Source organism: Rousettus aegyptiacus, unplaced genomic scaffold (genome assembly GCF_014176215.1).
Source record: "Rousettus aegyptiacus isolate mRouAeg1 unplaced genomic scaffold, mRouAeg1.p scaffold_m13_p_7, whole genome shotgun sequence".
NCBI lineage: Eukaryota > Metazoa > Chordata > Mammalia > Chiroptera > Pteropodidae > Rousettus > Rousettus aegyptiacus.
The window spans coordinates 58125271-58147968 of record NW_023416310.1 but is presented as its reverse complement, the minus strand read 5'-3'; the positions used below and the strand labels follow the sequence as shown (position 1 = coordinate 58147968).

At 38.4% G+C, this 22698-nt stretch overlaps 1 protein-coding gene across 2 annotated transcripts in view; it reads right to left on the bottom strand.

Annotated features, from left to right (window-relative positions):
- The window catches only part of EIF2AK3 (eukaryotic translation initiation factor 2 alpha kinase 3), a 69341-nt gene extending 54370 nt beyond the window's left edge, over positions 1-14971 (bottom strand). Inside the window, exons 1-2 of one of the 2 annotated variants that reach the window (XM_016147834.2) lie at positions 14363-14971; positions 3407-3536 (exon numbers count right to left, since the gene is read on the bottom strand). In XM_016147834.2, coding sequence (XP_016003320.1) covers positions 3407-3536; positions 14363-14667 — 435 coding nt within the window. In that variant the 5' untranslated portion in view covers positions 14668-14971. The remainder of the gene's footprint in view (positions 1-3406; positions 3537-14362) is intronic. The other variant, XM_036224345.1, reaches the window with a different exon arrangement.
- Between the last annotated feature and the right edge of the window lie 7727 nt (positions 14972-22698).

The window sequence follows — 22698 nt, the reverse complement described above, 5'->3', positions numbered from 1 at the left end:
ACTGCATCAAAAAAAAGGTAAAATACTTAGAATAAATTTAACCAAGGAGATCAAAGATCCGTACTGAGAAATATAAGACACTGAAGAAAAAAGGGAAGAGCACACGAATAAATGGAAGGATATACCGTGCTCATGACTGAAAGGTTTAATATTGTTAAAATGACCATATTATCCAAAGCAATCTACAGATTCAATGTGATCCCTATCAAAACACCAATGGCATTCTTCTCAGAACTAAAACAAACAATATTAAAATTTATATGGACTCACAAAGACCACAAATAGCCAAAGGGATTTTGAGAAAGAACAAAGTTGGAAGCATCATGCTCCCTGATTTCAAACTATTCTACAAAGCTATAATAAAACGGGATGGTACTAGCATAAAAACAGACACATAGATCGATGGAACACAATAGAGAGCCCCCAAATAAACCCTAGCTTAATGTGGTCAATTAATCTATGACAAAGGAGGCAAAAATATGCAATGGAAAAATGACAGTCTCTTCAATTTTTTTCCAGTTGGGGAAACTGGACAGATACATGCAAAAAAAAAAAAAAAAATGAAACTGGATCACTCTCTTAGACTATATGCAAAAATAAACTCAAAATAAATTAAAGACTTAAATGTAAGATTTGAAACCATAAAACTCATGGAAGAAAATAAAAGTAGTAAACTATTTGACATCAGTCTGAGTAATATCTTTTTGGATATGTCCTCTTGAGCAAGGGAAATAAAAAGCAAAATTAAACAGATGGGACTTCATCGAACTAAATAACTTCTGCACAGTGAAGAAAACCATAACAAAGACAATCTACTGAATGAGAGAATGTATTTGCAAATGATACATCAGATTAGCGACTGATACCTAAAACACATAAGGAACTCATACAACTCAATAACAAAAAAACAAACAATCTGGTCAAAAAATGAACAGAGGACATGAGATATTTCTCTAAAGAGGTCAAACAGATGGTCAACAGATATATGAAAAGATGCTCAACATCACTAATCATCAGGGAAATGGAAATCAAAACCACAGTGAGATATCATTTCACACCTGTCAGAATGGCTATTATCAAAAAGTCAACAAATAACACGTGTTGGTGAGGATGTGGAGAAAAGGGACCCTGTTGCACTGTTGGTGGGACTGCAAATTGGTGCAGCCACTATGCAAAGTCTAGAGATTCCTCAAAAAAGTAAAGATAGATCTACCACATGATCCATTAATTCTACTTCTAGACACTTATCCAAAGAAAATAAAAACACTAATTCAAAAAGATATATATACTCTTATGTTCATTGCAGCATTATTTACAATAGCCAAGATATGGAAGCAACATAGGTGTCTATTGATAGATAATTGGATAAAGATGTGGTACATATATACAATGAAATATTACTCAGCAATAAAAGATGAAATCTTGCCATTTGCAACAATATATATGGACCTAGAAGGTATTATGCTAAGTGAAATGAGTCAGACAGAAAAAGACAAATACTGTATGGTTTCACTTATATGTGGAATCTTAAAAACAAATAAACAATGAGCAAACACAACAAAATAAACACAGACTTATAGAAACAGATCAAAGAATGGTTACCAGCTGGCCAAGGGAGTAGGGAATAAGTGAAAAAGGTGAAGCGTAATATAGTCGGTAATATTGTGGTAAGTTTTCAGTGACAGATGATTACTAGAATTAGAGGGGTGGTCACATTGTAAGGTATAAAAATGCTGAATCACTATATTGTACACCTGAAACTAATATAATATTGTATACCAACGATACTGAAATTTTTTAAAAATTAATTTAAAATCCCAGCTAATATAATTGCTAGTTACAAGAAAACCTTCAAGTATGATTAGCTACTTATAATTTAAACACACTCAATGGCACTCAGGTTATTAGAACTATTTGCATTCTATATGTCATCCCATGCAATTTATCATTTGTACATGTATATATTTTAGTTTGCAAACACACACATGCTTTGCACCACTACAACATACTGTAATATTACCTCAGATATAAACAGCTTACAGTCTTCTGATTTTGCTGATCGTCTTTTATGTCTAGTTTAAAAATAAAGCAAAACATGCATGCCCGAGTATAATCCCCACAAAATACAAATAAATGAATGTTTAGCTCGAGTAGTAATTGTGTGAATAGTATACCTGATTCAAATTTTTTAATGTAATTTATGATCAAATTGCTATTTGTATTAATAATTCACAATACAACAGAAGTTCACTCTTCTCAGTGTACTGTCTGACAAACGAACAGTAGGCCCTCTGAAGGTTTAGTCAGGGCTTAGCACACAGCAGATGTGGAGGCTAGGCAGTGCCATCTCCCTAAGTACCTACATGGGTGCTCCAGAAAAAAATCCAGGCTAGGTTTACTGGAGAGCAGGTGGATCACTTAGTAGTTTTCTCATCAGAAAATTCAGTCACCACTAATCAGATCATTCTCAAGCCCCTCATGTTAAGTTTCACCTTTTCAAACCAGAAGAGAAGCTTTTTGAAAGGGAAAGACTTATGGTAACAGAATATCAGAGTGCCTTATAGAGTGTCCCACAGAAGCAACTTAATAAGGTAGAAGCTGAAAGCCTTCTGGAAAACAGGTGACTGTTTCCATGTTGGCAATCACAACTCAAAAGAGGGACTTACTTTAAATGATTTAAACAAGAGAATAAAGCTCCAGAAAAGGAGAGAGACTTAATCCATCAGGGTCAAGACTAAAGGTAAAGAAAATAAACTTCCCTCATCTACCTGCTCCCCTAACTTCATCAAGGCAGGCAGTGTCCTAACTTTCCTGATGAAGATACTAAAGCTCTGAGGGGCTAAGTCACCTGCCCAAGTGCTGGAGTCATGCATCAGAGTAGTTTTGGAAGCAAAGTCTCTTTTCTGCAAATAATCAAATTTGTCTAAAACCACATTTCAAGAAAATTTCAGATGAATTATTCTTATAATAAGTGTGTACACTTGAGGAAAAATGTAGAAAATCATTTATGAGGTTTTGCAGCATGTATTTCTAACTATTAAAACACAGTTACTTACATTTGTTTTATTATTCTGGAACTCTTTATTATTAGTGATAATAACAAACAATGTTATAGCTCACATTAGCTATACTGATACAACAGAGTATCCTCAGTCGCTCTTTAATATGATTAAATAACTGAATGCCCCCAAATAATACTAGGAAGTAGGCAATATTACCTACTTCACTATAGGAGGGAATCTGAGGAACAGAAAAGTAATTGCCCTAAGGGGCCATAAGAGGAACACAGGTCTCACACCTAGGCAATGAGGCCCTGAGTCTCAGCTCTATAAGCAAAAACATACTATTAATATCAGCAATTCCTCATTATAACTAGTTTTCCAGTCAACAAATAAAAAATTCTTACCTCTGGTTTGCTAAGGCTGGATGAAACCAAGGAACCAGATCCCACGTCCAAATCCCACTGCTTTTTACCATGATTTTCAGGATCCAAAGCAGCAATTCGCCCATCTAAAGTGCTGATAATCACTAATGATCTGTAAATTTAAATATTAAAGTAAATAAGTGAATAAAAATAAAAATAGGACAAAGTGTAAAAGGCATCTAAGATATTGAGCACTTGCTCCATATACCCCTCCCCAGGCCTCTATCTATAGGAGAGAAGAGGGGTCCGTCTCCTTACATCACTTACTGTCTTGCCACCACTGTCTTTAGCCTTCCAAAAAAATTGTACTATGTCCTTTAACTGTTTATGTCACTTATGAAAAGTCCCAGATTCCTAGGTTTCCCTTTATTCCCACACTCTAATCCCTACCCAGAACTCAACAGTCCCTGCTCTGTCCTCTTCTACCTTTTCCCAACTCCTGAAGTCTTCCGTGAATGTTCACTTTCCTTCCTACTCTAACAGAAATCTGACTCTTCTTGAGGCCATTGCTTCAGAAGCAGTGAGAATTGTTTTCTCCATAACCTTGACCAGCGGGCCTAGTGACAGGGTAGGTGTGCTCCCTAGACCTCGTTCTTTCTGTCCTCTCTAAAGTTCTCAGGATCAGATGGTTCCATCTATTACCCCTCCTAGTAATTGTCTACTTATCCTTGGGTCACTAGCCCCATTCCTTGAGGATTTTAGCTCCTAGTTTACTGTTATTATTAAATTCTTTGGGTTTTCATGATCTGACTACCTTGCCTCAGCCACCTCCATGGTCAAGACCCTAGCCCTTGTCATTACAAATCACAACTCCCCTGTCCCACTAAAATTTTAAGCATCCCCCGACCCCAGCCGCCAACCCTTCTTTCCAGCTCACTTTGCTTCCCTGACTGCAAACAAACCTCTGACCCCACCAGAACCTAAAAGCCATTGATCCTATCACCTTTACCCTGACCTTTACTACCACTGTGCCTTCACTTCTTTCTCATTCAGTTTCGATTCCACAGTCCTTCATTTTAAGCACCTCCTTCCTTTCACCTTCTCTCACATGTCACTGGCGGAACTCCAATCCTGATTAAATTTAACTTTCTGTCTTGCCTTATTCTTGCAACTGTGCAGTTGAATACAGCTGAAGAAAAACATAGCCATGCTGAATGGTCTCACTACAACCGCCAACCTCAAAACGGCATTAATGATGCTAAACAATCGTATAACACTTCCCTAGTCTATCCACTCATTCGATGTCCTGGGTTAACTATTCACTTCACCCTTCTCCACAAATTTCTGACACCAGCTCTTCCAAGCTCATGCATCTCAGGGACTATGCTACCTATTTCTCTGAGAAAAACAAACAATCAAATGAGATTGTTGCCCACCATCACATCTATTTATCAGCACCTGGATGGACCCATGTAGTCTCCCTTTTGCCCTGTTACTGCAGGTGAAGTCCACATTCCCATTCACCACCAACACTTCCACTTAGACAGATCTCTCCCTCACGCACACATCAGGACTCACTCCTGCAGATCTCTCCTCTTGCTCTTACAATAGTCCCTCTCTACAAGAGCATTCCCCTCGGTATTCAAATCTGCTATTATTTCCCCAAACTTAAAAACCAATCAAGATTAAACAGAATCAACCACTCTTCTCCCTCCAGCTTCCAATTTATTCCTTGCTCACTTTAGAACAAAATTCCTTGAAAGAGTTGTTATATACTCCAAATCCTCTCCTCCCCTTGTCTTGAACTATTTCCAGTCACGTTTGTGCCTCTACCACTCCCACTGAAAAGGTTCTTATTGGAGTCACCAATGATCTTCACATTTAAAAATCCTGTGGTCAGGTCTTGGTTCACTTGACCATCTAACAGCACCTGAGCAGCTACTTCTCTTGCCCTCCATAAAACACACTCTTCACGTGGTTCCAAGACACTAAACTCCCATGATTTTTTTCTTCCATCCTATGCCTTCTCAGTTGCATTTTCTGGTTCCTCCTCATTTCTCCTATCTCTTAAAATATTCTCTACCTACACATACTTTTTTTGTTGGTTTCATCCAGTCTCATAGCTTAAAATATCATCTATACACTGGCAAATCTCAAATTTTTCTCTCTAGTTCCAGGACTCTCCCTAAACTCTAGACTTACATATCTGACTGCCTACCAGGTTTAGATTGTCTAAGAGGCTTCTCAAAGTCTACGTTTCCAAAGTCAATCCCTTCATACTGACTCCACCAATTCCTTAAACACATCATGCATGATTTTCCCAAAGGAACTTTGCAGCTACTGTTCCTTCTGTCTGGAACACAATCCCCATATACATAACACACTCTCAGTAAACTTTTGTTGAATGAAGGAATGTGCTGTACAGGTGTTCAAGGAATTTGCTAGGTATATTTGTCTGCTTCAGAGATAATGCAAATTCCGAGTACATATATTTATGTTCCTGGTTAGGATAAATACAACTTTTATTTTTTCTATCTCACTTGATACACAATGTATATGAGTTCAAAGTAAATCTAAGAGTTGACCAAAACAGTTCAAGTAAACTCATTTGCAACCTTTCAAAAATTTAACAAATGAATGAACTTATCAAATTAATAAATACAATTATTAATTTAGTTCCCAAACTACACATCAATTCTCACTTTGAATTTTTCAAGTGGTAACCCTTAGTCCATTTTGTGAAAATAAAAAATTTTGCCACACCATAAACTCTAGCAATTTTAAACAACAAACCAAAAGAAAGGAAACTCAACTTACTTCCCCACATATTATCTTGCTTTCTAAAGAAATCTACTGGGAGAGGAAGAGAAAGATGCCTCGAGTAAGAAAGTTATTTTATAATGAAGGTCATAAAATTCTTATCTTAAATGTGTCACTTTACAAATAAAAGCAATAGAATCTAATTTCAGAGATCCAGGGTTCATTCAGAGCCAAGTTAACCCTTTCCCAGCTCCACTGTATAAATGTCTAATTCTTCTGTTTAATAATCATTAACCACAAATAATTGGTTGAATAAAAAAAAAAATCTAGTTCACATAAAACTTAGTATAAGCAAACAGTGTGTTAACCCATGAAAAATTAAGACCATTGGAACACTTCAGATACTATTTTTTTAAAATTCAGAACCACCACTGTTCATTTATTAGTCTAGGTATTCTATTTATTACAATGTATTATATGTATATGTATTACAATTTATTATATGCACGTAAGAACATTTTAATAAATAATTTGGAGTTTAATACCTAACTATTCTTTCACTGAAAGCCTACCATTTGGGGTATACTCCAAGGCTCTGCTCTTATTCATCTCATGGATTTTTCATTCAACTTGCTTTTTCCTAGGTAAATTACAGACACACCTCCTTTTATTGCGCTTCACAGATACTACATTTTTTTACAAATTGAAGGCAAGACCCCTCACTAGCAAAAAAATTACAACTTGCTTTATTGTAATATCCACTTTGTTATGGTGGTCTGGAACCTAACCCACAAAACCTCTGAAGTAAGCCTGTGTGCAAGACATAACTCAAATACACCTTATCAAAGAAATAATCTGGAATGCTTGTTAAAAACCCATAAAGGTCCCATCCCACAGCAGGGCTTGCGAGAATGCAGCTTACCAAGTACCCCAGGTGAGTCTCAAGATAAGGCCAATTTGACAACACTGATTTACCTCAAAGAGTAAAAAAAATAATAATGTATTACCTGAATGAAGAAGGCCTATTGATCAACTCTATCAGGAAACACTCTTGAATCTTCTTTCTCTCACTTACACTTTGCTTTAGTTTACAAAGGTATTTGTTTGGATGACCGAACAACAAGCACTGTTCATTCACCAATACCGGAGTCTTTGAAGCTCCTCGCAAGAAAGGTTGTCAATGACTTGCTCCTTCCTAAGGGTTTGTCCAAAACGACTTTGTCCTCACAGCAGCAGCTAAAACAATGGCTGGCCCCTCATGCGGGTCATTCCTCCTTCCCTGGCTTCTGCAAGACCTGTCCCTGCCACCCCATCCTCACCTATCACTCTTACAGCTCTCAACCACTAACGAGTAGGTCACAGAGTCTAGCTTTCGCCAAAGCCCACAGCTTCACCTTGATCTGTAATATGACAGCTCCGAATCTATAGGGTATTTACAATTCATCTCTCTTCCAACCCTGGTACCACATTTTCAGCAGGACATTCCTGTTATTCACCTCAAAGCTTACAGAAAACTCGATTTCTCTCTACATATTTCTCCATCCACCCTGTCACTTAACATTTAAATCAGACATCAACTCTAATTTCTCCTTCATACTGTGCGTTTGGACAACAGTCGTGTACTCTTGATTCTATTACTGAAGGTTCTTTCAAATCTTTTCCTTCTTCATTACCACTACTGCTCTTGTCCTAGAATAGATTCTCATTTCTCATCAGAACACCTGCAAAAGCCTTTCTGATATATTTCCATGTCTCTGGTCTCTTTCCTTTCTGTATTTCCAACAGTTTTGTTTCTAAGAAAGAGATGTGACACACTTCTGATGCTCCTTATGCTCACCAAATAAAGGCAAAACTGCTTCATATGGCATGTAAAGACTTTCATAATTTGGCATAATCCCTCACCACAGTGGCCACACACGCACACACTTCAAATCTTTTCAACAAAGTTCCCCTGTTAATTTATTTTTTTGTCTCACATCATAAATGATTTCATTTGCCCAATAAACACCACTTCTAATGAATTCCCCCATCTCTAGGGAAAATATTTAAGTATAAATCAAAATATTCAAGATTTCTAGAAAGAATGAGCTAAAATTACTATATTAAATTTGATATAATTCTAGTTCAAAGCAAAGAAATTTGACTTTTTAAAAATTAGCCTTCTCCTCAATGAATGTCCAATTTCCATTAAATTATTTAAAAAAATACTGATATCTCAAGTATGCCCATTTTTACTTTTGCTGGTCCATAGAGGTCCAAAAGTCCTGGCCTGGGAACCACTACTCTGCGCCCTGACTCATTCTTGTTGCCTAGACTGTCCTTGACACTTAACATTGAAGGACTTGCTCATTTGACATTCTTTTCACTCTCATACTATTCTTGTCACTTATTTTCCATTCTAGTATAGCTAATTCTTTAACACAAATATCCCCCTGTCAGACCGAGGGTTCAAGGGCAAGCCCAGTGGTCCATTTAGCTACCTTCAGCACCTAATAGTGTTTAACCCCTAATAAATGTAATTAATGTTTGTTGAATCAGTAAGTCTTGCTAGGACAGACACTATTACTCGAATAAAATAAAAACAAAAAATAGAAAGATGTAAAAATATGTAACTTGCCTAAAGTCACACACCAAATAAGAGGTTTTGAACAAAATTTGTGAAGCATGGATTTAGGTTTTCTAACACGAATTCTATCATTCTGTTAACTGTAAGTTTACATAAATGGCAACTACTATAGTACTATAATGTGCAGGTTTTACTCCTTCCAGAAATATCAGGACCCCAAATATCCTGTTATTGCCCAGATTATGCCCTCGACTGAGCAAAAATGACCTTATTCCATAATGAACACCCAATTTAAAAAATCTGTTTGCTCTGATTTAAGTTACCCAGAATATCTATCTGCCTATTTACAATGAAGATTATTGAACTCTGAATTCCTTCATCACAGTCATGTTAACAGTCCTTACTGCCTGTAGAAACTTCCCATGTGAAAGAGAAGCTGGCAAAAAGAGAATAATATATCAATTGAATAATTTCTATATTAACAACTGCTTATTTTAAAGGTTCACATTTCCTTTCGGGGGGGAGAAACTCTACAAAATTAAAAATTTGGTTAAATCTGCTTTTTATGATGTAGCCAAGAATCCCCTCCTTAAACATATGCTCTCGATCAATTCGGAAGCACATGTTCTCATTCAAAAACAAACTTGTACTAATTGGACTTTACTTTTCAGTCCCCACCTACTAAGTAAATCTTCAGATCGAAACTTTATTTAAACATATCACAAGACTAGCCATGCCCCAAATCAAAAGAAATATAATGTCAAAAGTTACCAACTATATTTTAGAACCTTGACTTATCAAATAGACCTTAAAGAAATGCAACCTAAATTTTCAATATTGTAGATGACATGATAGTGTCATGATAGGTGTCCTTTTCCTACCAGATTAAAATATTTCTGAAAGCACTTTTTCTCCTTTATGCTATGAAACATTTTTAATCAAAATGGTTATGTATACATAGAACAGGGTGAAAAAAATTAAAGTAATGGCCTTGCCTCGCATTTATTCTGTAACCTACAAGTTTTCATCTTTGTATTTTGAATCATTTTGTAACAAAAATATACATGCAGTTCCTCACCAAAAAAAAAGCGTTTCCAGGCAGTATTTAGAGAATGAAGAGCTACGTCCAAACTACAGCTCACAGCAGCTGATAAAGACAAGTTCCCTTTTGCAAAATGACTTACTGTATAAAGGCTGCTGAGTTCAAATTACACAGTTCCCTCAATCTTGTCACATAGCATATCTAGAATTCAGGTGTCAATTCAGCTAAAAATACAATTGTAGACAGAAAGATCTAAAGTATGTTTATTTTGGCTTACTACTTGCCTTGTAAGTTATGCACAAATTCTTTAAATGTGAGTTTTAGTCAACTTTAAAAGTCAGAAGTCAGAAAAGTGAGCAGTGTTAGAAACATGACTAAATTCCCTTTCAACACTATTCTGAGATTCTATTTTTCAATAGTCATATATTTTTTAAAAGCATGATTGTGAATCCGAAAACCCGAGGAAGACCAGATTTCTGTACCACTGATTCACAGCGAATCAGTTTGTAAAAGGATGGAGAGAAAAACAAAGAGGAATTAATTCATCTTACATTTGCTGAGTTTTTGTGTTATCTCATTAAATCCTCCTGCTGAAAAAATCAGTTTATAGGTGCACAAATTCATGAAACATCATAGATGAATATCAAATTCAGTAATGCTTTTGTTACAAGGGAATTAGAGGCAGAGGAAAAGAAAACAAATACCTTACAAACTAGTGTGATTAAGATAAAACTGCTCTTTATAACTTCTGAAAGCGTCAGATGTATTCAATATGAAGATGTTCATCCTATCACAAGGACTGCAAATAACATCCTAAATTGTTACTTGTGTTAGAGTCAGAAAACTGGTAACTCATCAATTATGCTAACTTATATAAAACCTAAAATGAGGTGAGATTTCGACTTCCTTCCCAACTTTCTATAGTAACCATCCCATTTAAATGTCAACTAAATATATTTAACAGAAGCGGCACTAACAAAACTGCTATTAGAAAAACACATCTATTTTGGCTACTTATTTTATTTTTTTAATTTATTTTTTAGTGACATTGTTTAATGATATTCAGTAAGTTTCAGGTGTACAATTTAACAGTGTTCACCTTCCATAGTTAGACTTCTTTCTGTCACCACATGTTTGACCCCCTTTATCCCGTCTACCTCCCTCTTCTCCTCTCCCCCCTCCACTCTGGTAACCACTAATCTATTGTCCATGTCCACGAGTCTGTTTGCCCTGTTTGTTGCTTTTAGGTTTATATCCCACACTTAAGTGATATCATGTGGTTTTCAACTTTTTCTGTCTAGCTCATTTTGCTTAGCATGATTATCTCGAAATCCATCCATGTCGCAAATAGCATTATTACATCTTTTCTTATGGCTGAGTAATGTTTATTTATTTTGGTTACTTTAAAAAAAAAATGGTTTATTCATTCACATGCTTGAGATGCAGAGTAAGCATGTAGAATTAAGCCAATGAAAATGTCATCATGAGAAAAAAAATAATTATCAAGTCTCATATTGCTTCTTGGGCATCAAAAGAAAACATGCAAAAATGAAGATATTAATTCCCTAGCTCCCTTAAAAAGTTTTGCAAGGACCATAATTCTTCACAGCTGTTTGTAATAAATGCTTGGTTAATTCAAATCTGTTCCCCTAATCTTCCTTCTTGAAACAAACAGGATGTTGGTCTATTATTATGGAATTCATATTCTGAATTTTTTTAAAAGCATTTACAAAAAGTTTTATAAACATTGCATATTTATCTCCTGTTGACGTGATCAATTTACTTACCTAAGGTTTCTCAAACTTTCCACACTATCTTTAGTTACAAGGCAGATCCCTAAACCTGGGCCTATCTCTTCCCAGTCAATTCTGATTGCCAAAGATCACTTACTCTCCGCCATGCAAAATTCTTGCATTTTCACCTTGTTTCTGAGAAAGAAGTAGATCTTCTCCAACTACCTTCACTATCTTCTTCATTCTTTTATTTTTTAACCTGTCTATATAGGCTCTATACTCTGAGTGTATAAGTAAGATCAGCGGTCCAAAGTCCTAAAATTTGCCTCCCACACAGGTCTAGCAGTGAGGGAAGGAAGGTGTGGGGCTGAAAAAGATGGATCCTTAACCTTTCTCTTGCTATCTGAGCACTCTCTCTATTGTTTTACTTAAACTCTTTAATTGTGCTCATCACCAAATCCTTCATTTTTCTCAGTCTTCACACTACCTCTCCAACCTAGCCATCTGTATTGCTTATCTCCTTTGTTGGATTATCTTCTCCAAAATATAAGGCATTTCCTAAGGATTTACCATGAGCCGCCTCAGAGCTTCAACTATTCACCCTGTTCTCCAATTTCAGTCACTCATTCCCACCTGCCTACCAAACACCTCCCTCTCGATGTCCTGCCTAGACCTCCAAGTCACCATGTCCATCACCAAACCCCTTGTCTTTTCTTCCCTGCTCACCTACATCTCAGTTTTCCCATGTGTGCTCTCACCTTTTGACCAGTCTCAATCTTTGCATGAAAGTGCCAAGAGAGGAGGAATGATTCATTTGCTAGGAACCAAGATTCTACCTCAAATACAGCCTATATCTATATCCACTGAACAGGAAACCTATTACCTGAACTGCTACAACACTCTCCTTGTGGTATCCTTATCTCAAGTTTTTCAGTACATAGTATTGCTAAACAAATATTCCTTAAGCACAAACTTTATCAAACCTGGCATTTGAGATACTCTACACATCACTTCTTAAGCTGTAATGGGCCTGTGAAGCACATGGTGATCTTAAAACAGAGATACTTATTCAGTATGTCTGGGTGGTGCCTGATTTTGGATTTCTAACATGTACCCAAGTGATGATCATGCTACTGGTATAAGGATATATACACACAATATGGCTTCAACCTATTTTTCTAGGCTCATCTTTCTAGGCTCATCACCTGCCCAGCATACCTGTATATATTTCTGTGTCTCTCATGTATACACAGGCCTCATGCACATGCGTGCACACACACACAGATGTACATAAACACACACAGATGTACACAAACAAAATGTTCTCTAAACACACTTTCCAACTTCTGTGCCTTTTTCTGTTTCCTCAAGTCCCATGCCTACCCATTACAATTCTACCCACTTTTCAGGAACTAATTTATTCTGCCACAGCTTTTGCTTATCTTCACCTACCTTAATCCCTGGATCCCACTTACTGGTGACCACAAAAACCCTGAAACACTGTCAGCATTTGATTTGCACTGCTTCTGCTCTATAATGTCATTATGGAGCTCTTCGCTTAACCCTCACTGCTAGACTTCACGCTCCTCTGGGAAGACAAGGATTATCTGCCTACCCTCTGTAACCCCATGGCATCTTAAAACCCTTTATAAGTGTCAATAAGTACCTACTGCAGAGGATTTGTATTCTAAGAAAAATGAAACATCTTACTTCATGTAACTTACTTTAAGCAGGTGCTTCAGAAGTTTCTCTAAGATAAACAAACCACTCTTCCAGGAATGTTTTCATTAGCAAAACTTATGAAAATTTCGTCAAATATTTGCTACTTTAAATATTTGCTACTTTAAATATTTGCTACTTTAGTATTTATCCTATTTATAGTGATCTCTAGGTATATACATCAAGGTTCTGATATTTAACTAGAAATTAAATCTATTTGTTATGATATAGTAAATGCTACATTATAAGCTTACAATACTTTGTAATTCACATTCTAGCCCTCTGTGGTTTAATTCACCTAATGCTCCCTTTATAATGTTAAATAAGATATCACTTTCTTCCCGGACGTTCTAAGATAACTGTTTGCAAAATACTTTACCATTACAATTCCTTACATTTGTGTCCCTACTTTGAAAAGTGCTTTAAAACATGTATCTTGATTTTTAAGGTTAACCAACTCAACCAAGACAGCTCTATATTAAATGTTTATATGGTTAATCCTTTACATTAGCAAAACTGCCAAAATTCAAAGATCTACCCATAGTTCTTAAACTTTAGTGTGTTCAAGAACTGTCTGGTGTGCTAGTTAACGTGCAGATTCCAAGTTCTCACCCGGAGAAAGTCTGATTCAGTAAATTTGGGATGGGGCCTAGAAAACTGTATAGTTAAACAGCATTCCCGAGTGACTCTGATGCGGATATTCCGCAACACTTGAGACGTACTGAAATAAACTCTGGCCTGGGGCACTACAAGATTGTGGTTAAAGGGAGACGTAGAAATCTCTCTGCGAAGTCATTTCCCTAGCACCAGTACAGACAAGAAGTGATACATGAAAGAAAAAAAAGGGAGGAATGGGGTGTAAAGTTCCTTGGAATATAAATAAAGCCCGAAAACAATCAAAGACGAAAAGTGACGTTTCTTTCCCACCTCTGCGCTCCATTCTGAGAGCATCCCCAAGACACCTTCCAGAATGCCGCTCTCACCGGGAGCGGAGCGAGGCCCGTCGCTGGCCCGAGGGGCCGGAAGGCAACCCCGCGCTCGCGCCTAGGTCACCAGCTGTCCAACGCTGGCAAGAAGCCGCAGAAGGGGTCCCCGGTCCCTGGGTCCTTCGCGGCGCGCGAGCTTAAACAAATCACCTCCGGGGTCCGCGGCCCCGGCGCTCCGCCCGCGCCCCTCACCTTCCACGCGGCCGTAGCTCAGCCTCTTTGTCAGGTTCCGGCTCCCGCGGCTCCTGCTCGCCTGAAGCCACTGGCAACACCTCGGCGTCCTCAACCGTCACCTCGGCCGCAGCCACAGCCCCAGCTGCCGGCACTCGCACGGCCGAAGTGGGAGCGGCCGCGGCCCCCAGGCCGAACGCAGCCTCCGCCGACCGTGCGGGGAGGTCGCGGGCGCGCCCAGCGGCCACAGTTCGCGCCGCGAGCCCCAGCAGCAGCGGCAGCAGCAGCGCCCGCGCCAGCGGCCCCGGACGGGTGGCGCGTTCCATCAGCGGCCAGCCCAGCGCGCAGTCATGGAGGTGCAGCCGCCGGCGCCCGCTTCTCCCGCCGCTCCAAGTTCCGGACTAGGGCGAAGACGCGCAGGGGACCCAAGCCGCCGCACTCACAGCCTGAACAGCCAGCCGCGTTTCTACAGCCACGTCTCAGCTCGGCCTCAGCCGCCGCCGCCTGAGTGACAGCCTCCCTCGGACATCACCCATTGAGCAAACTTTCCGCGCGTCTGCTCTCCGATTGGCTGCAGCCACCGCCACTCTGGGGACCCAGCCTGGTTCTGTTAGAGAAGGTGGACTTTCCCCAGTTGTCAACATCACGCCTACCAATCAAATTGTATTGTTCTACCTTGAAGCCCGGCCCTTTTCCGGAAGTGTTTACCAATGAGAAACTCCCCCATCCCCCTTCCCCCTCCCCCGCAGCTGTCTTACCTGATTGGTGGGCTCTACAGTTCCGAAAAACCTGCCTCCGAAGCAGATTGGCCATTGCCGTGGTTGGCTTCGCCTCTCGAAGTGAGGCACTGGAGAAGATTTGAAGATCATTGATGGAAGCGGATGCTCCTCAAAGGTCTGGGATAATTTCTTCCTGATTGGTTGGAAGCAGCACTTAATACGTGGCAAATTCTGACTGTGGAGAGGACAGTCCCTAGTGAGAGGAAGAGCAAGAGTCGAGTTCCGTGTGGTAGAGAGGCAGCCGACCTTAAAGGAGCTACCGCCATGGCTCTCGTAAAGCTTGATCTGTTTGGAAAGCGGAGCAAGAAATATAAGTGACTACACAAGCTATGTGGCCCTAGAAGTAGAAGAGGGATGGTGGATTCAGGAAACAATCCTGCGTGTGGCCCCTAGGGTGCTGAGAAGTACAGCTTGTTAAGAGATGCTAGTGAGCTAGCTACAGGTGACCCAGTCTACCCGACTCGCTCGCCTCGTTGTTATAAAGGGGAAGGGGCCTAAGCACGGTGCACCTAGGTAATTAGTCTAAAGTCACAGAACCAGTTATGTGCATAACTTTAAGCCTCTGACCCTGATCTGGCAGGCTTTGTGCCTCATATAGGGCTTCACGGAAGAGAGAAAACTGCAAAAGGCAAAACGAGAATATTTGAATGTTCAGCTGGAACTTTATACAGCAAGTAATACACCCTGAAGATTTTTGAGCAGGTGAATAAAAGGATAAGAGTTGTGGTTTAAGAATATGCATCGGCAAGCAGTGTATTCAAAGAATAGCAACAAAGCTGAGACTAATTGGCAGGTTGTAACTGGGAAACTATTGCCCAGTGAAAACTCTTTTAAGAATTTTAAAAGATACTGTCACAAATATGCTGTAATTGCTTTCATCCAAAAGCAAAACAAAAAGCCCCACTTCCACCTTCATTTTCCACATTTCCCTTTTCCTGCAAGAACATCAAAACTCCAGTGTTCTAAACTCCTTATCTTCGTTTCTTCTCAAACACACTAGTCTGGCTTTCATGCTCACAAACTGGTCTTGCTGAGGCCACCATTGCTGAATTCAAAGGACAATTCTCAATCTGCATCTTATCAGCTGTATTTAACCCAATAACTCAGTCTTTCCTGTACAAAACATTTTTCACTGGTCTTCTTGTTTCCCATAGATCAGATCATAACACTTATTAGGTGTCATTTCACTTAATCACCTTTTTAACCCATTTCCCATTTAGAAAAAGAAAAAGTGCCTCTTGCTGCCAGCATTAATTTAATTTTATATAAACTCATTCTTTAAAGCTGAAGCAAATCGGACTGGTTTTCAATGTGAAGATAAAATACAAAAACTGTTTTTGGAGTTATTTCTAAACAGAACTTATCTCTAATCCTAATGTAACAGAAACGTATACATAAATTGGATTCATCAAATGGATCTTTGGCTAACAACTGCTAGAGAACGATGTTAACATCACTTGTTGGAATGCTACATTTTCTAGGATTTGACATTTTCAGTGATCGAGAATTACTATAGTTTGTAAATGGAAATATCACTACTAAAAAATCGGATTCATCAAATGTCACTTGTTTCCAAAGACTATCAATGCAAAAACAGTAATAAAAGTGAGTCATTTTGTGGCAAACTTTGGGAATAAGGTAAAGACTGTACTCTGCAAGTTATCTTTGGGTAAATGCTGCAACCACAAGGGCCTTCTGCAAGTATTCTGAGGGCAAATGGGAATTGAGTTAAAGGCCTTCTTATCTCCAAATATGGTTACATTCTAAGGTACTGGGGGTACAGACTTCATATGAATTTGGAAGTGGAGGAGGCACAATTCAGCCCATAACACGCATGAGGCTTGTTCCCTCACTTCCTTCAAGGCTGTTATCTTCCCAGTGAAGCCTCTCCTGACTACCCTTTTTAAAACTGAACCCTCCTAACACCTCACTTCCTAAACTCTACTGTTTTATTTCTTCTTAGACTTTAAATACTACAGTTTATAGATTAGTTTTGTTTATTGTCTGTATCGCTCTGTTCCTATATAAGTTCTATGAAGAAGTGCTCATTAATATATGCCAAGATCCTAAAACAGTGCACGGTGTTTAGTAAGCATTTAATTAATATTTGTTAAATGAATAAACAAATTTATTCAACAAGACAGAAGGAAAAAAAACAAGTGGAAAGGAAGAGATTTTAGTTGCTATAGGGTGATTAAGGAAGAAAGATCCCAGAGTATCTGGAGGAAACAAGGTCATATCTTCCATGTTGAAAGTATAGAGATTAGGAAGTACTCCTAGAGAATAAGTTATTTTGAAATAAAGAGAAAATAGATGAGAGAGCTCAAACTACTAGATCATTTATATACTCAACAAAACAGGAGATGAGATCTGCCTAAGTGAGGAATAAAATAATATGAGGAAGGTGTCAGAAAGTTAACATGAGATGAAAAATGATTGTTGATTACTTGTAATGGCCCATTCAAAATTAGCTAGTGTAGTTATTTTAGTGAACCTAACCTTTATGGCTTAATTTTTCAAAAAATTATCATAGCATGATGTGGAAGTTTTGTTCATTCATTTATTTATTATTATGATTCAGGGAGTATCACGTGGCCACCTACATGTAATGGGAATAAAGACATGAACAAAACAGTTGTCCCTGCCCTTCTGAAGCTTAACATCAATGTAGGGAGACAGACACTACTCTAATAATCACACATATATTTATATTATGTACATGAAGATAAATACTATGATAAAAAAAAAATGCATAGACAGAAGAATGCAGTGGTGGAAAATGCCAGTAAGAGTCAAGCTCTGTACTCAGGGAAAATAAAAATAAAAATAAAAATGCAAGTATTTTCATTTGAAAAAGAAGAAAAGTCCTACATCATGGTTAACTGACTGGAAAAATAACTTGAAGGAGGGAAAAGAGTGTGAGAGTTTTAGTGCAGCATGGAAAGTCATGGTGACTGCATGGGAACTCTGGAATCTGCGTCTGAGTACCTCAGGGAAGTGTAAGAAAAATTAGGACCAGACCTGATAGCTGATTGGTGGGTGAGTCTGATCCAGAAAAGAAGCGGGTCCTTAACGTGCCTGAGCCAGAGCTGATGAGAGCAATTAAGATTCTAAAACTGAGCAAGGTCAGAAGGTCCAGAAAACAGGTTGGAGATTTAGACTTGTAGGCTCAGTTCATTGCCAAAGAAAGTCTGCATCCATTGAGATTATATTCGGTTGTCAATAACAAAATCCTGTCATATAGTGGCTGAAATAAGTACAGGATTTATTTTTCTTACTGACAAAACAGCTCCACAAGTGTTTTTACAAGCACATCTCACATAACAATGTTTCAGTCAGTGATGGACTGCACGTAGAATGGTGGCCCCATAAGATTATAATGAAGCTGAAAATTTTCTATCACCTAGTGACCTTATAACTGTCCTAATGTTATAGCTCAACTCATTAATCATGTGTCTGTATTTGTAGTTATGCTAATGTAAACCTACTGCACTGCCGGTCTTATAAAAGTATAGCACATGCAATTTTGTACAGTACACAATATTTAATAATGATAATAAACAACTATGTTACTGCTTTATGTATTTACTATACTATATTTCTTTTCTTATTGTTATTTCAGAGTGTACTCTTTCTACTTACAAAAAAAAAGTTTGTTGTAAAACAGTATGCCATGTCACACCACCAGCAGCCTCATACATCTCATGTTTACCACATTTCTTAATTGCATCATTTCCTCTTGTGCTTGATTTTGTCTTGTGTTGTTTTGAATAGCGAATAGTAATATGCTGTACAGTTTTTAGCCTAAGAGCACAGGCTATACGATATAACCTAGGTGTGTGGTACGATATACTATCTAGGTTTCTGTACATACACCCTATGGTATTCACATGACAAAATCACCTGACATAATTCTCAGAATGTTAAGGGTCACGTGACTATATTTTTTCTTATGCTTCTTCTATTTTCCCATCCTTCATGTCCGCTTTTTGTTTCTTGTGCTTGTCATCTCATGGTGTCAGGATGGCAATTCCAGCATCACTTTTTCCTTACAAGTAAGAAAAAAGGAACAGCAAAAGACATGTACCACCTGAATCTGCTCTGTCAAAGAGCTTTTCTAGAAGCCCCAGTAGGGGACTTCTTACATTTCACAGGCCAAGATCATGTCAGACAGTCACCCTGACCTACAAGGGAAGCATACTTCCACTCCGAACAAAATTGGGGTTCTGCGAGTGAGAATAAAGGAAAATTTTAATCTATTCTATTAAAGTATAATACATGTACAAAAGAAGATATGTAAATGTCTAATAAGCCAAAAAGTGTTCCAAAGTGTTCTACTCTATACCCCCACTAGTGGTGTCAGAGAGTTCCAATTGTTCCATATTTTCACCAGCATTTGATATTATCAATCTTTTAATTTTTGCTATTCTATTGGATATGCAATGGTATTTGTGGTTTTGGTTTGCATTTCCCTGATGACTAGTGATTTGGGAGATCTTTTAAAGTGTTTATGGGATGGATATATATATTTTTTTCCTTTCGTGCAGTCTCTATTCAAAATATTTGTAAAGGAAGCATTTATATGGGTAAGCACCCAGCAGAGTTTGCCACACAGTAAAATAAGCTATATATGTTGACTATTGCCGTAATAATGCTGTGTAAGAAACTATCCAAAAATGCAGAGGCTTAAAACAATAAAAATATACTCTCACACCCTTCACCTGAGGGTTGACTGATCCAGTCAGAACACATTTTTCTTATGACAATGGAGAAAGAAACACCAGAAAGATGGGTGGAAACTTATAGGGCCTCTTGAGGCTAGAGTCAGAACTATTACTTCCACCCACAACCTTTTGGCTAAAGCATGTGACCCCACATCAGTGAAGCAGGAAAACACACCCTGCCTTTAGTGAGAAAAACTGCGAAGTCACATGACAAAAGACACAGATACAGGATTTTGAAGAAAAATATGATCTACCACAGTGCTGTGAAAGTGATTATATCTGTGCCTGAATCTAGCATGAACAATTGCTTCAAAGCAATACATACAGTGAGATACTACTTTATATCAGAACAGCTATTTTTTTTTGAAAAAAAAAAAGACAATATCAAATGGTGATGAGGATTTGGAAAATTGAAAGTCTCACACATTGCTGGTCTGAATGCAAAATGGTAAAACTATTTTAGAAACATTTGGCAGTTTTTTATACAATTAGACATACACTTACCATATGCCCTAACAACCCCAACCAAGGTTTTTACCCAGGAGAAATGAAAACAGATGTCTAAACAAAGACCTATATGCAAATGTTTAGAGAAGCTTTACTCATAATTGACAAAACTGGAAAAACTGAAAATGTCTACGAACTAGTGAATGGATAAATCACGATACATATATATGATTGAAAACTACTCAGGAATTAAAAGGAACGAGCTACTGACACATGAATGACATAGATGCACTTCAGAAACATTGTACTAAGTGAAAAAAAGGCAGATATAAAAACTGTATACTGCATTATTTCATCTATATGACATTCAGGAAAAGGCAAAACTATGGCGACAAAGAGATGAGATTGATGACAGAGGATAACAAGGAACCTTTAATGAATGATGGAAATATTCCAGGTCTTGTTGGTGGTTCTGCAAGTATATAAGTTTGTCAAAACTCATAGAACCATACATCTAAAGAGGGTGGATTTTATTGTATATGAACCTGATCTTAATACAAAACAAACAAAAGGCAGAGGTGTGTGAACACTGAGATATTATTTGTTTGAAAACAAATTTCAAAGATTGTTAGCTGGTTAAGTGACAAGACAAAATTAAATGTGGATTGGTTTGATGTAACATATGACATGTAAATAAGTTTTGGGGTACACCTTTCTTAAGTATTAAAAGTTGCTTGGTGCAGGTTAGATGACAAGGATGGAAAGAGGAATTCAGGAGGTCCAGCTTAGGGAATGCAGAGCATATAACAAGCTTGGTCTTCTAGTGGCTGTCTCAACCTTTAAAATGACAACTACTCTTAGGGCCTGTGCGAAAAGGGCCTGGGATCCCCAAAAAGCTAGCCTAAATTAGGGGTTGTTCCACTACCATGCCTACCAACTCTTCAGTTCAAAGCCTTAAATTTCTTCTAGAAAATTCTTCCTGGCTATTGCAAGTTCACCTCAGCTGTTTGCATCTTGACTGTGGGTCATGGCCACTTCACTGTAGTCACTGCCTGGAATTCCTGGACACAATCCCTGAGTAGGGGTCTGCCCTCCACCACAGGTTCCAGCTCAGACTTTATTCTCTATGCCCACCATGCAAGACCGTGTGTGCAGATCAAACTTTACCAAAAGGCTGGGGTAATTAAAAAGAAAAGGACCCCAAAAGTTACACCGATTATAGGGGTCCACTCACATGCATACCTCTGCTCATAACCCTGCTCAACTGCCCTCATTTTCCTGTATCTTAGATACACCTACTTTCTCTTTTTCCCCCTTCCTACCCACAGGATTTGGTCTTAGCCAAGGACTCACTGCCTCCACATTGTGCTGGTCAGCTACTGTCACAATAATTCTGCATAACAAACCACCCTAAAACTCAATGGCTCAACAATAGCCACTTATTCTTCCTTGTGCATCTGCCTGTCATCTGGGGCTTAGCTCTAAGCCGAGCTCTAAACCTCCAGGTCTGCTCTGCTGATCTTTCATCCTTCATGGAAGAATAAGCTACTCGGGTCATGTTCTCATGGCAATAATGAAAATGGAGGAGGGCAAGCCCCACCACGCATACACATTTCTGCTTTCACATATCTGCAGACAGTCTTGTAGGCAAAGTATGCCATATAGCCAAGTCCAAAGTAAAAGGGTGGGGAAACATACTCCATATACCAAGAGGCCATGGCTAGAGTGTAGATTCGTATTACTACCAGAGAGGAGGGAGAGAAGACTTGGGACCATTCATTCAGTCTACCACATCCATTATGAGTATTTTTTCCCTTATCTGAAGATTGAGTCTAAAAAAATGCCTTGAGGCTTCGCTAGGACAGTAACTGATAATTATCAACTCCCAAATTTACACAATTTAGTCCAGTCCTAGACAGATCTCTCCAAAAGTGGAATTTGCAGGCCTAAATGCATAAATGCAGAAACATGTCCCTGTGTATATACTCACATGCAAATATACATGTGCTTGTGTGCATGTGTATGTATCCAAAAAAAGTTTAGTATCAGAGATTTTCAGAGGCTAAACTCTTAAGTAGGATAGGAATTTCTACTTGCTTTATAACTTGCAAGAATCCTGTTTCATAATAAAATAAGGACTTTGCATTACTCTGAGAAATATCAGTGCATTTTCTTCAACCTTGCTTCTTCATAATTGAACCCCTATGAACCTGCCAAAAATGAGAGCAGCCAGCAGCTAGAACTCAGGACCTCTAAGTGTCACACTCCCTAAAATGCACAAAGACACTTGTCCTGGAAAAGTCTTACTAAATGGCTTCATTGCTTTCATTTTCTGTCTGGGGATAGTTTTATTCTTTGAGTTGTATGGAATTCTTCCAATGTAGCAGGAAATGGAGGCACTAATTAG